Here is a 14,261-nt window from a genome sequence, read left to right on the forward strand (position 1 = left end):
ACCAAAAGAAAAATTGTGTATTAAGTATCAGTTTAATTGTAGACTACATACCTGACCTTAAGTATTTTCATCTTTAGTAGTTTCTTCCTACACCTGCTTTTGTGGTGTTAGATAGCTGAAAAATAATTGCTTTCATTTGTGTTGACGTGAAACCAATGATCATTATTTGTCAGTATCACTGCCTTCTAACAGCCGACTTAGGGAATGTTTCTAATCTAATGATAATTGAGTGCTATCTTTTTGTGATAGAAAGGATGAAAAAGAGGAATATATGAAGCAAAACATGGGTTGGTACTAAGAATTCATGACTTGATCAAATGAATATGTCTGCAAAAAACAGACAGAGACACTGTGGAGGGGATTCACAGGTTTGCAGGAAACTTTGCAAATTAATTCTCAGCAGTCAGATAACACAACTTGACAGAACATGACTAATGACAACATATGCGGTCATAATAATTGAATGTTATGTCAATTATCAGTAACGACATAACACAGACAATGCTGCATTAACACCAATCACAGCTGAGCTACATGTTCCTCAAAGAACTACCTTCTCTTGCATGTTTTGAAACCTGCCTTCCACCAATTTCATGGGCTACCTCTAGGTTTTATTCAGGTGAAAAAGGGGATAATCCAGCCTGTTCACCTTCCTTTGGCTCAGGGCTTTGTGCACTCCCAATACTATCTCCCTAAACCACACTGTACAGTTTACGCTGCACCAGTTTTACCTCCTCCTCGTTCCATAAGACCCCCTGAAGACACGTTTACCCAGGACACAGCAAGGTAATTCATTGCTTTATTAAATTTTTTCTTAACCACATTTTGAAGAAGTCTGTGAAAGTGCTGTTGTGCAAGGGTAAAAGACAACTCCCTAGCATCTGGTTTTTTCACAGCTCATGTCTAGGTCTGTGCTGCAGGCAGAAATAGGCAATGGTCTTAAATTCATTACCTTGCTTTATGAATGGAGGGTGGAGGCCAAATCCTGCTAAAAAGCAAACTGCTGAAAGAAGGTAAAAAAGAAGTCTGACGCACCTTCCCATGCACAATGACCATTACCACAGTACCTTGCCCTGTGTTATTTCCCCACTTTGCATTATGGAGTACGAGTGACTGAGAGCAGGTACCGGAGGATGAGGGTCTGCAGCAAGAGCTGGGCTAGGGTGCACGTGCAGGAACGTGGGAGGCTTTTCTTTGGGACTTTCCAAGCACCTCTGTGTGTTTGTACTTCACAAGGCAGAACATATATCACAGGACGCAAGTGTTGCTGTGGTAACCATCAGAAATAGCACCACATATATATATATAAACCAGCACAGACTCCACAATGCACTCCCTTTGCTGACAGCGACTTCACATTTCTGATACAGACCCTTCACATTTCTGAAAGTGGCTCTCTCCTTCATGCGTTATCACAAATCACCTCCTAGAGCAATGAGAATTAGTTGTTTTTACAAAGTCTCACTCTCTTGCGAGATGCTCTCAGAAAATAGTCACTGCTTTTACAGTAAATCTGAAAATTAAGCATTACAGTCCAGAGACAGCCGAACAGTTTAATACTCACTGTATCATGTTGGGGTATAAAAAAGGACAGGGAGGGGGCACTGCAGAGTCTCTTCCCTTGGCCATGCTTACTGTCAATGGTAGTGTGAGGTTTCATCACATGAGAAGATGCCACAAACACTCAGGAATGGCTCTATCCTTCCACAGCCAGCCCTATGATCATACGAATACTACTACAGGACTCAGAGACCAAAATGGATAAACACAGACCCTACCACCAACACCTGCTCATATGTCTAAGAGACCAAGCTATTTCTGAGCAACAAGCTTGCTGTTGCTCGATGTGGAGAGAGGCAATCTCAGAGCTCTGGAAGCACCAGAGAAGTTTTACCCTGTCCCTGGCATGTGCTTTCCCTTAGCTGAGAAATTACGGCAGCCAACTTACCAAAGGTGCCCCACTCGGCAGGCAGTGAGGGCTGCATCACATTCTCACCTATGTGAAGTGCTTGGCTTTCAGCAGTAGCACCCTGAGGCTTTTTCAGACCTCACTCCATGGTCACACACAAGCAAGTCACTATTGATCCTCGCAGAGTCAGCACTATCTGATCCCTCCCTGAAGCCCTTAACCCCCACCGAGCCTCTCCACACACAATCGGGGGGAGAATTACAGCACCTAAGAGCAAGTGCAACTAATTTGTTGTCCTGCAGTCTCACCTCTGAACATGCTGTCTGTTCCTCCTCCTATTGTTCCACAAGAGGAACAATATGAACCTCCCTATGAAGTTCCCCATCATCTTACTTGGGCTGGGCCGAACTAAGTGGCTCTGTCATCTACAGTGTCACCTTTCTGCTCACCACCTTAGCCACTAAGCAATTAAGAACATAATGGCACCACTCTGCCTTTTGCTGCACTAAAAACTATGCATCTATTCCTATCCTCTGTTTGTGGATGTGTCTCCTCCACAATTTGCAATGTGATTTCACCAATACAGACATAGAAGCAGCACTGGTCTATCTATATAGGTGTTGGCAACGCTGAGTCAAGTCAGTACAAGCATCAGAGGGGGCTTTACACCTCTATGAGCACTCAGGATCTTGGCTGGGCCACCACTGGCCCCATACGAAAGCTGTGCTGTAAAAACTTCACTGCTCTCAGGATTTGTATATACCCACACCCGCTGCAGTCCCTCCTCCGAATGAGAACCCAGCCCTCTTCTGCTAGAAGTTGAACAAAAATAGGCTATTCTACGACCCTTTCATTGGTCAAGGTACACAGAAGGCAGATGCAAATGGAGAAAAGGAACAGAAGACAAAACCCAAAGAGGGCTGGTCTGAAATCTTCACAGCACTTCCAGGGTACCAACAAGCATCTGATTGTTTCTAAGACAATTTTTGGAATGAAGTACAACATCTTTTGCATGTTCTTTTAGCACAGACATGCCTTAATGTTGATGATAGTAAATGAAACGTGGCTAGGACTATTGCTGGGCTAATTTGTTCAAAATTGCCCCTTTCTACACTACAGAAAATCTGGACTGACCTGAGCTCCCCAAAGTTTTAAAGACAATGTTGAAGCTTATCTTACCAAATTTCACTTCATAAGACAGAAAGATGTAAAGGTAGGTAGTGATGCGCAGGTGAAATGCACAGCAAAGGGCAATTGATTAATCTCAAGAAATGGAGGAAAATAATCTTTATTTTCAGGAGGACTCCATTACATTTGTGTTTTAACCCAAAACCTCTGTCCTGATACAGAGGTTTCCAGAGCAGTTGTACAACAAAACTGGGACTGCATTAGTTACAAAGGTATTGAAAGCCCAACAGAAACTTAATTCCATCCCAGATCAATATTTGGATTACTTGCTGGTCTGCAAGTGGATTAGCAATTGGAAAAACTTTGGAATGGCTGTTGTGACATGAGGCAGGAAGGAAAACAGCTGTCTGAAATCCAATAGCTTCCTCCATCAGAGTATTTGTCCAAAAATCATGATGGAGAACTGGAGGTAGAGTGGGTATTTCTCCTTTTATATATATCTAGGAATGAAAAGATACTGTGGCTGGAAGGAAAATTAGTCTCCTCTTTACTGAAGCAGAGGCTTAGTGCCAAATGCTTATGTGTGCCTTGAATGGACAATACATCTCACACAGGACAATATATCTCTTTTGCTTGTAGCTAGGACTAGTTGTGAAGTGCATAGAAAAAGGCTCCATTGTATTTATGATGCAATAAGAAGGGCTCTGCCAATGTCTGAATCTCATACAGTTTTGCCCTAGGAGCTCACGGTTATTCAATTTAGTACATGAACCTGACTCAGTGAAGCAACAATCTATGAAAATGGAAAGATGCTCAAGAATTAAATTAACTTAATCACAAAGAGAGGGAAGTGACATTTTGGCTAATGGATGAAGACTACAATTAAATTGGGAATATCTAATGTCTGAACTTCATGTCTGCATCAGTTCATTCAGATGCGCATCTGTGAACATGTAAACAATTTTCACTGTTTCTTTGTTATTAGGCTGATAAACATCATTTGGTGATTGTGATGGTCACTGTCTTAGCAAAAAGCTATCAAGTAGGCCCAGAGAGAGAAACTGAGCCGACACAGTTTATGCTAGCTCATAGCATCACACCCTGATGTGCAAAGCTCTTTCCTCCCTACACAAGGGACACTACACGCATCAGAGAAACCATATTCATGGCTAACTTGGCAGTGGGAAAGCAGAGATCAGAGAATCACTGAGGTTGGAGACACCTCTGGGGATCATCTAGTCCTAACCCTCTGCTCAAAGCAAGGTCAGGTAGAGCAGGTTGCCCAGGACCGTGCTCTGCTGGGTTTTGGATATCTCCAAGGATGGAGACTCCACAAACTCTCTGGGCAACTTCTTCCCGTGTTTGACCCCCAACACAGTAAAAAAAAAAATACTTGCATTTAAATGGAATTTCCTGTATTTCAATTTGTCCCCATCGCCCCTTGTCCTGTCACTAGACACCACTGAGAAGAGTCTAGTCTTTACTCCCTGCCATCATGTGTCAATGATTGATAAAATCCCCAAGCCGTCTTTTCTTGAGGCTGAACAATCCCCAGCACTGGGCCCAGCATGCCAGATGTGGTCTCACCAGAGCTGAGCAGAATGAAGGACCACCTCCCTGACCTACCAGCAATGCTCTTCCTAATGCAGCCCAGGACAGTGGTGACCTCCTTTGCTGCAAGGGCACACTGCTGGCTCATATTCAGCTTGTTGTGCACCGGGACTCCCAAGTCCTTTTCATGCACAGCTGCTTTCCAGTCAGTGGGTTCCCAGAGTATACTGGTGCATGGGGTTATTCCTCCTCAGGTGCAGGACTTGACTTTTCTTTTTATTGGATATCATGAAATTCCTGCCAGACCAATTCTCCAGCCTGTCCATGTCCCTCTGAACGGCAGGACACCCATCTAGTCTATCAATCACTTCTCAACATTTTACATTATCTGCAAACTTGCTGAGGGTGCACTCTGTCCCGTCATCCCAGTCATTAACGAAGGTGTTTAACAGTATAGGACACCGTACCAAGCCCTGGGGTATACACATACTAGTGAATGGCCTCCAGCTGGACTTCATGCTGATGATGAACCATTCTTGAGCTTAGAGGAGGTGATCCCTCAATATCAATGAGCTCTCCTGGACCCTTCTTATTTCCAGGACTGTATCCCACAGGATTCTTCCAAGCAGACCCCCGAAATGGCCAAAGTCTGCTCTCCTGAAATCCAGGCTTGTGATCTTCCTTTTTGCTTTGTTCCCTCCTATCAGGATCCTAAACTCCATCATCACGTGGTCATTGCAGCCAAGGCTGCTCCTAACCTACACATCGTTGACAAGTTTTCCTTGTTTGTGTGCATCAGGTCCAGCAGAGAACCTCATCAACTCCTCAGTCATCTGTGCCAGGAGTTTGTCATTAATGCACTCCAGAAACCTTCTGGATTGCCTGTGCCTTGCTGTTATCCCACCAGCAGATATTAGGGTGAAGCCCCACCATGAGGAGCATGGCCTGCGAAAGTGAGGCTTCCTTCAGTTGTCTGAATGCAGCCTCATCTACTTCCTCTTCCTGATCAGGTGGTCTGTCGCAGAAACCCACCACAACCTCAGCCAGATTAATCTGCCAACTAATCCTGACCCATAAGCTCTCAGCTGATTCCTCACCCATCCCCAGGTACAGACCCAGGCATTCATGCTCCTCTAAAACACATGAGCTATTCCAGCACATCCCTGGGATCCCAATGAGATTGTAGTCCTACAACTGCATGCACATCTGTAATTCCTCCTGTTTGTTCCCATGCTGCGTGTAAGATGCTGAAGCTGCCCTCAGTGCAGTTGGATGTGACCCCTACCAGGGCAAACAGGAATGTGTGAGAAGACATGGATACACTAGGCAGGAGATTTTTTTCCTCCAGGCTTCATCTGCCAAAATGTTTACAGACTCAGTTGGTTATCTCTGCTTCCTATAGTGTACCCGGAGAGAAGAACAGAAGATCCTTCAGCAGACACCCTTCCTACCTAGGACTGGAGGTGAGAGTAATCATTCTTTCAGTGCCCACAACTGTTCACAGGAATCCAGTTTACAACAGGCACATCATATAAATCAGGTTTATTCTATTCTCACCTTGCCTAATGTTTGCATGATCTCCCATGAATTCCCACACTGGTATTACCTATTTTCATTCAGCAGCTGACACTATGATGTGAAGTGCCTCCAAAATCAGGACAGCAGGAAAGACATGAAGCCGTAACATCCATGCCAAGACCTCACCCATAAATTTACTAAACACTCTCTTAAGAACATTTAGGGCTTTGCCACCATACCTCTGGGGAGGCTGTGCTGGACCTTCACTGCTCAGACAGCCAAAGAACTTTCCACTTCCAGTTCATACCTGCTGTTTTCATTGCAGGATCTTTTTCTCTTTGCTATTAGTCCTGAGCACATGTCCTTGCACTGTTCTATTAAACTTCATCCCATTTCAACAACTTCAGACCTACAGGCTGCTCCAGTCTTCCTGTATCACATTTAGATCTTCTTCTCTATCCACAACACCTCTTTTAATAATGTGTCAGTGCAAAACTATTAACACACACTCATTTTTTTAAACCAAGGTCATGACTGTTCCTCAGAAGTTCTGTTAGCAACATGCAACTTCTGCAGCTTCCCTAATACATTCCTGTGGGGCACCACCTCTGTAGCCCTACTACAGTCCACATCAATCAGAGCTGCTGTATTTCCTCTAAAACTTCAGTTACCTTCACAGTGCAAATTATCAAATAGACCTGATCCATATTTAGCAAATTCTTATTACATTTGATATGTTTTACCTACAATTCTTTACTTATTTTTTCCTTCAAAATTCATTCTGAAACTTTGCATACTGTTAAGTTTAGACTAATTCATTTGCTCCAATAATTTCCCACTGTTTTAAATACAGATGCTAAAGAATCTGTTAATTGCTAGTCAGATGGCACCTTCTGATTTGACAGATTCATTATAAAGACTTGCAATGGACTTGCAGTTTCTTCTAGCAGAGTTTTAATATTCTGGGATACAGATTATCAGGCCCTCTGACTTGAGCACATCATGCTCTTTAATCTGATTTTCCTCCTATTTTTAATAAATCTTGTTTTCAAGAAAAGTTCATTTGTGTGGGTGTTTCAAACAGCCAGCCCTCAAGGACAGCATGCCTTCCAACCTTGGAAGAGAGCTGGCACCAAGACTCTCACAGCGAAAATATTCCAGGAAAGGACCAGGGAATCACAATGAGCAACCTGGGAAGACGCTTTTACTGGAACGGCACAGCCCCGTCTGCTGGACCTGCTGGGAGCAGGATTCATCTTCCAACACAGCTGCACAATGGGAGGTGAGGGATTATTCAAATATGTGGGAGGGAGGGCGGTTTACACAAGGTGGAAAGATCTTCGTTATAAGAAGCTTCCATCCGATGTCAGCTGCAGAGGGCAGAGCCCTGCTGCACCCTCAGACCATCTCCTAACTGTGGTACCTGGCTGCTTCCTACCTCCAAGGCTACAGAACTTGCCATGAGTAACAAACTGGCAGTTAGCTCTATCTCCACTTTAAAATGGAGTGCTACCCCTTCAAATGAATGGAAGGCTATGGAGAGGAAGGTGGTGCCTGGTGTCTGCATGAAACTTTGTGTGTGTGCAACCTCTTACAGCCCTGTGTTCCACCGCCATCCTGTCCTAGGATAACGCCCTAGTTTGGACAACTTCTCCATCAATCCAGCCCCAAAGAGACAGCTGGGGAGGTCAGCAACACAGAGGAACCAACAGAAAGCCCAAGAGATGGTGGCCGTCCTCCTCGGAGAGCCCCAAGAGGCGCTGCTGCAGCGCTGAAATGTCAGCATCACACGACTATGATTTAGTTGGGATCTGCACAGATCATGCTTCTATGAGGGGGTCACACTGCTACAGCTGCTGGGCACCCCTCACATGTTTCTGAGAAACCCAAGAGACAGAAAAAGGCTTTAAACAAATGTTCAGCCCAACTGCCAAATCTCCTCCTGCTTGAATGTGCCTTTTGTGCAATGCCCAGGACCTCCAGATTTCTGCACTTAAACTGCTAGAGACACTCCTTGTAAGAACGTCAATGCTGTGCTCTGCCCATCCGCCTCTCAGAAAAGAGCCCTGTGAACCTACAGAATGAGACGTGCTTTTCATTCCCTGGCAGAGCTGGTTATTCCCTTCCAAATAAGATACCACAAGCCTTTGTGAAATGAGCTACTTTCCGTAAGCCAAATACTCAAATGTAACTCCATCTCACATCTTGAAAAAGTTTGTTTGCTCGGGGCAAAAGGAATATATAGCATTTAAAAACTCTTGAAAAGGAAATCTGTTTTCTGATTTAATGACCCACAGAACATCCTACAGCTTGTGACTTGACAGAACCTGCATTTCTCCCAACCTTATCAATGAGAATACAAAAACTATTAAAATTTTTCTTCTAACCCGAGACAAACATTAAGGTGGGGGAGATGAGCTACTAATATGTGCATTTGTTTCCATTTGCATTTTTTCTCATATTTTTTGTGGATTTTCAGAGTGCCAAAGCAGTGGGACTGCATATTTGACAAAACCCGCTGTAAAAGAAACTTCTAGTTCTTCTTTTTGTCTCAATTTCTTTCTCATGGAAATTAAGAACATTTGAACGGTTGTTAACAGCCCTTCGGGCGTGACCTAACTAGAGACCAAACCTTTGCAGGCTACTGCCTGCTGGGGACCAGCAGAGAGCTATGGCCAATGTAGAGCACAATAAAGCTGGCCAAGAGCTCTCTGGCACATCTTTTCTTTGGCAGAAGATGTCAATTTGTCAAAGCTGAAACCTACATGCTAAGGGCTGGTTTCTGTAACTTTGTTTTTTTCTGTTCCCGTTTTCTTTTCTTTAAGACATTCTGGAATAGTCAAACACTCTGCACTGATATTCGTAGCACTAAAAAAAAAAAAAAAATGCTGTTTTCTCCCCCCAAAAACCTTTTTGCTAAGAAGTAGAAGTTAATGAGGGCAGAAATACAGATTCAAAAAATAAAAATCAAAAAGCACCAAAATACAAGAAACGCAGACTGGTGCAGAAGAGGGCAACTGGTCATGTAGGAGCTGTGATTCCCGGAGATGTTTTGTGCACCTGACTCCCATTTATGGGTGTCCTGGTTTCGGCTGGGATAGGGTTAAATTTCTTCTGTGTTTTGGATTTAGTATGAGGAGAATGTTGATAACACACTGATGTTTTCAGTTGTTGCTAAGTGCCCTCCTAGTCCAAGGACAGCTCCCATGCCTACTGACTGAGCTAGGTACACAAGATGGGAGGGAACATAATCAGGACAGCCAGCTCAGCTGGCCAATGGGGTATTCCATACCATGTGATGTCATGCTCAGTATATGAATGGTAGGCGTGATCCAGGAAGTACCAATCGCTACCTGGTTATCGGTCAGCGCGGGTGGTGAGCAATTGCATTGTGCATCACTTATTTTGTATATTTTATCATTATCATTATTATTCTCCCTTTTCTGTTTTATTAAACTGTCTTTATCTCAACTCACGAGTTTTTCTCACTCTTACCCTTCCGATTCTCTCCCCGTCCCACTGGGCGGGGGGGGGAGGGAGGGAGCGGCTGTGTGGTATTTGGCTGCCTGCCAGGTTAAACCACGACAATGGGACTTAAACGCTTTCAGGGCTGGTGTCTGTCAACAGCCACACACCTTCGTCAGGTTCCCTCGCATGTCTCAGCCCTCCCAGCCTGCTGGTACAGACATGACTGCTGTCACTCAGTCTGAATACAGACTTAAAACCTGCTCTTCCAGCTTCAGTATCCACTTTTTCTGCTGCTTCTATCTTGTAATGATCAATCAGCGTGTTAACCAGGTGTCGTATAGCAGCTTCACGGCCCCTGTGATCAGTTCTATAGGGAAACATGCTGCTGAGGGTCACCAAAAGAATGAGCCTTGATTTGACCTGCTCTGTAAGCTGCATTACAGCTACCACCAAGTATTTGTGCAGCCTTTTCCTTAAATCTTCTACTACAGATCGTGGACAACATAGTTACAAAAAGGGCTTACCTAAAAGGCAGGTCCAAATCTGCCTGGCAACAAAAAGGGTCTTGAGAAAAATGTGATTTTGTGATAATACAAAAATCTGTATCTATGTAAAACTTTCTTCAGTCTTTCAAGATGATGTTTCATTGTTGTCCTACCTCCACAGCAGACCCCTTTCCACCAGTTGTTACTAACACTTCAAACTACATTTGACAGATGACATTGGAAGCTCAATGCCAAGTGGTTAGATGGTGTACCCACCTAAAGTGAAAGTATCAGATCCAAATTCTGTGCCCTTATTACAGACAGAAACATCTGGTTTAAAACACTCCAAACCTATGAACTGTTTCTAAGGAGAGCTAGAAGCTGAACCTGATATCAAATGGATTTTTGTGGAGCTCAAAGGTCAGCGTCAGTTCTTCAATGCCAACAATTTAGAAAAGAGCAGCTGCTGGGCTTGTGCTGGGGTTTGTTCTCTGCAGCTCTCAAGTAACAAGTTCTCCTTCAGACAATTGCACTTTTGCCATAGGGGGGCTCCTATTTTGCAGTTGGACCATCTGTATTTGTAGAGAATAATTTTATCCGCGGACTTCATTCTCTCACCATCTGTGTCATCAAATAGTACCAGTGTGGGTACTGTGATGTCAAGGAGTAGGAGCTCAGCAAAGTTGAAGCTACAAGACAGGTACAATGCTGATGCTAGAGGAGCAAGAAGCTGCACTGATCAGGCTCTGCCAGTGCGAGAGTGATTTTTCTTTCCATGGGAATGAATGATTGGGTGGCTTTCTGTTGTTCTCTCTTATAAAATTAGTCATTCATTAAAATCTCCATTTTCAGAGTGAGTTGAAAAACTTCCAAGTTCTCAGGGGAGACATGGATGCTGTTTTCTTTATTTTGCTTCCTGTGATGTCAGAAGGCAACACTGGCTGGTCAATACAATTGAGAAGGAATTGGTCCCAGGACAGCAGCCCTTCCCAGCACAACAGTGATCCTGCTTCTGTAATCCAATAAGGACTTCCCAACTGTTTCAATATCCCTTAAGAACCAATTCCCACAAACCTAATTCCCCAACTCATTATTGCTCAAAGTACTTGACTATCATTATTTCTGGTTCCAATCAAGGGCCAGTAATGAACTGCATACATAAAAGCCACCTAGGTGATCATATCAAGTGTTTGTCTTGGAGAACATGTCTATGAGTTGATATTAGACAGCAAATTCAGTGGATGGAAGGGGAGCTCTACTCCACGTGAGCTGAGGAGTTGTTCAATGGACAGCAAAATACAGAAGCAAACCTAACAGTTGCCTTTTGTCTGCTCAAAAGCAAATGGGAAACCTAAGTATAACTGTCCTGTGGGTCGGATACAGCCTCCAAATAATGAGTTTGATTAACTGGGGTAAAATTACTCTGACTGCCTCTTGAGATCTGCTCTGTCCTCTCTTTTATTATTAATGCAATGATCCACAAATCCTGGGACACTTTTCTAAATTGAGTTGTCTGTGTCATTCCAGATCCTGTGCAACTGATCTACAAACACTCCTGAAACCGTTCACAAGGTATTTGTCATCAAAAGCCTTGCAGGAAAGATCTTGCCAAATAAACTACCATATGGCAAATATTTGCTATGATCCACCTATGACTGAAATGACAGGAGAGTCCTTTGTGGGACTCTTACCCATTGACTCCTGCTGTGATGAGTTTGGATACTGATTTTACCACTATCTGGACAGGTCAGAGTTTCAGCCTTATGAAAATGGTTTGTCCAACCTTGTAAAAAATAGTTTGTCCAGAGGGTGATTTCATTTCAGGTGGATGTCCGCTGACCATAAAAGAGGTTTTTTTGACTAGAGGAGTCTTGTCTGTCAATGTAGGGGACACTGGTCTAGCCCCTCAGGCTGCTCTCCCTCTTCCTCATTTTACATGAAGCTCCAGCCCTTGGAAGGAGATGGGAACACAAAGTGAGATACAGAGACAGGTTCTGGAGCTGAAGCAGCTTGGGTGGCAATTAAGTTCCATTGCTTTGTTGTCACTCCATGTGCCTAACCGAGACACCAAATGCAGAAACTGGGGAGAAATGGTACTGCCTGCCTCAAACACCCACTGGATGTTTGCAAGTTTGTCCTGAGAGTGAAGTGCCACCAAGGCACAACTCCAACTCCTAGTGGGGCCTCACTGCTTGGATTGCTCAGAAGGTCTATGACTATAAAAACAAAGGAAGAAAGAGCTCTGATGTCTGTGTTGAATCAGTCTTGCCGATACTGCTTTATTCCAAACCAAGCACAACACAGAACCAGAATATTTACATGTGCAAAGTTTTATCAGTTTTGTGACTACACCAGAGAAAATCCCAGATGACTGACTTACCCTGAGGAGACCCAACACTGGCACCAGACAGCCTGTCCTAATGGCCACTGCTGTGACTGCTGAGTTTGCCCCACGCAGTTTGCATCAAAACCTGCTAGCAGCCAGCTGAATTAAGCTCCTCTCTAAGCTCAATGGGGGAACCTGTCTGCTCTGTGCCGCCAGAGACAGTCACACTTGGCAGGTGTCGCTGGAAAACCAGTTAGCCCAATCACGAAAATCGTTCTTTCATATAAATCTAATTTCTGCAGCTCTTCTGATTTAACCTTCAGTGTCTGCTGAGACCTCTCACTGATTGCTCTGACCACCAGAGAAGATGTGAATGGATGAAATAAAAATACTTCAAGCCCACAGTACTCATCTGCTAGCACTGAAGCAACAGACATGGAAGCTGACATTGCTAACATCCTTTACAAGATCTAACCACCATTGTAGAAAAGAACCCTTCACTTTGCATTACTGAATACAATATGTCTCAAAAAGCTGCATATTTTCTTCTTCACCATCTCAAAGGCAGATGCCAGTATTACAGCCATCTGTATTAAAAGCTCTTGAAGAATTCAACATTGTCTACCTTAGAGGGAGCTTGCAAAAAAAGCAAAAATTACTTCGAAAATGTCAATGGCATTTAGTTTAAATCCAAAATCAGGCCTGTAGGCTCAGATCAGGACTCAAAGCTTTGTCTTAATCTAATTTTATCCAAACAATTCAGTGATAATAAACATTTATAAAATCCACATCAAGGAAATCAGAGGGGTTCCCAAGACCTGTAATAAGAGCTGGCATCACTGACTCTGCATATTAGCAAACCCAAGCACTCACTGAATAAGCGGCTCCAGAGAACACTTGACAGAGCTCCCTTAGCCCCCTAAAAGGCTCTGAAACATTTTGCCGAGTTGTGATAAGAGCTTCAAACATTTATGTGTTTTGGGGTACATAAAGGAATCGGCACCACTGCAGATGGCCTCTTCCTTTCCTACGGTGGTATGCATGTTTTCATTGCTTATTCAAATACATGGTAAGTTTTGAGCTGTAACAAGAGAACTAGTCTAACAGCTCTTAAGAACAAAGCTCTTTATTTATTCATGAAGGAAATAAAAGCACGAGAAAGTGTAGCACAACCTTCCCTCATAGGACTCCTTACAACTACACACTCCTACAGAAGGCTCAAAGAGCAAGAAAACCAAAATGACAATGCCCAATAAAAGCAATAGATAGCAGCAAGAAACAGTTAGAAGGTCGCTGCTTTGACACACAGATGACACCTTGTCCCATCTCTCACTAGATAAGAACGATACACTGCCCTCGCTAAGGTGATCAGGTAACCTGGGAGAACAGCAGGACTGTTTCCAAAGACACCATACCTGAAGGATGACCCAGTGACCCTCCTTCGCAGCCAGATCTAGAGCTTGTTCAGCAACTACCTCTTGACCTTGTCCAAGGGAAACATTGTGGAAATTCTTGTTGTTAAATGTATAACCAAGTTTCTTCCCTGAAAGAAAAAAAAGAGCAATCTTCAGCACTTTTACCTGAATGGCACGCAGCATAGCTGAGCTCACACAGCAGCAGTGAGGCAGAGTTCAGTCTTATCAAAAACCCTCACAGAAGAGCTATCACACTTCTTATAAGAGTTATCTTGTCTCTCACACACTCCTTGCCAAAGCACTGAAAACAGCAGTGGCTTCCTCCAAACGACTTTTAATTACAGAGCAGCATCAACACAAAGGTACATTATTACAAAGTGCCTCTTGTTTAAAGAACATTATTCCCCTGCAACCTTGTGTAAAAACATATTTTACAGTGATAGGAAATTAAAATCATTTCC

The 14,261-nt window shown here is 43.6% G+C and overlaps 1 protein-coding gene across 1 annotated transcript in view; it reads right to left on the reverse strand.

Annotated features, from left to right (window-relative positions):
* LOC104076729 (dynein heavy chain 9, axonemal-like) overlaps nucleotides 1-14,261 on the reverse strand; it is a gene marked incomplete at both ends in the record, with an annotated part of 78,857 nt that overhangs the window by 22,118 nt on the left and 42,478 nt on the right. Inside the window, one exon of the mRNA XM_009577700.1 lies at nucleotides 13,801-13,928. Coding sequence (XP_009575995.1) covers nucleotides 13,801-13,928 — 128 coding nt within the window. The remainder of the gene's footprint in view (nucleotides 1-13,800; nucleotides 13,929-14,261) is intronic.

The sequence above is a fragment of the Fulmarus glacialis genome, unplaced genomic scaffold (assembly GCF_000690835.1).
Source record: "Fulmarus glacialis isolate BGI_N327 unplaced genomic scaffold, ASM69083v1 scaffold4980, whole genome shotgun sequence".
Taxonomy (NCBI): Eukaryota; Metazoa; Chordata; class Aves; order Procellariiformes; family Procellariidae; genus Fulmarus; species Fulmarus glacialis.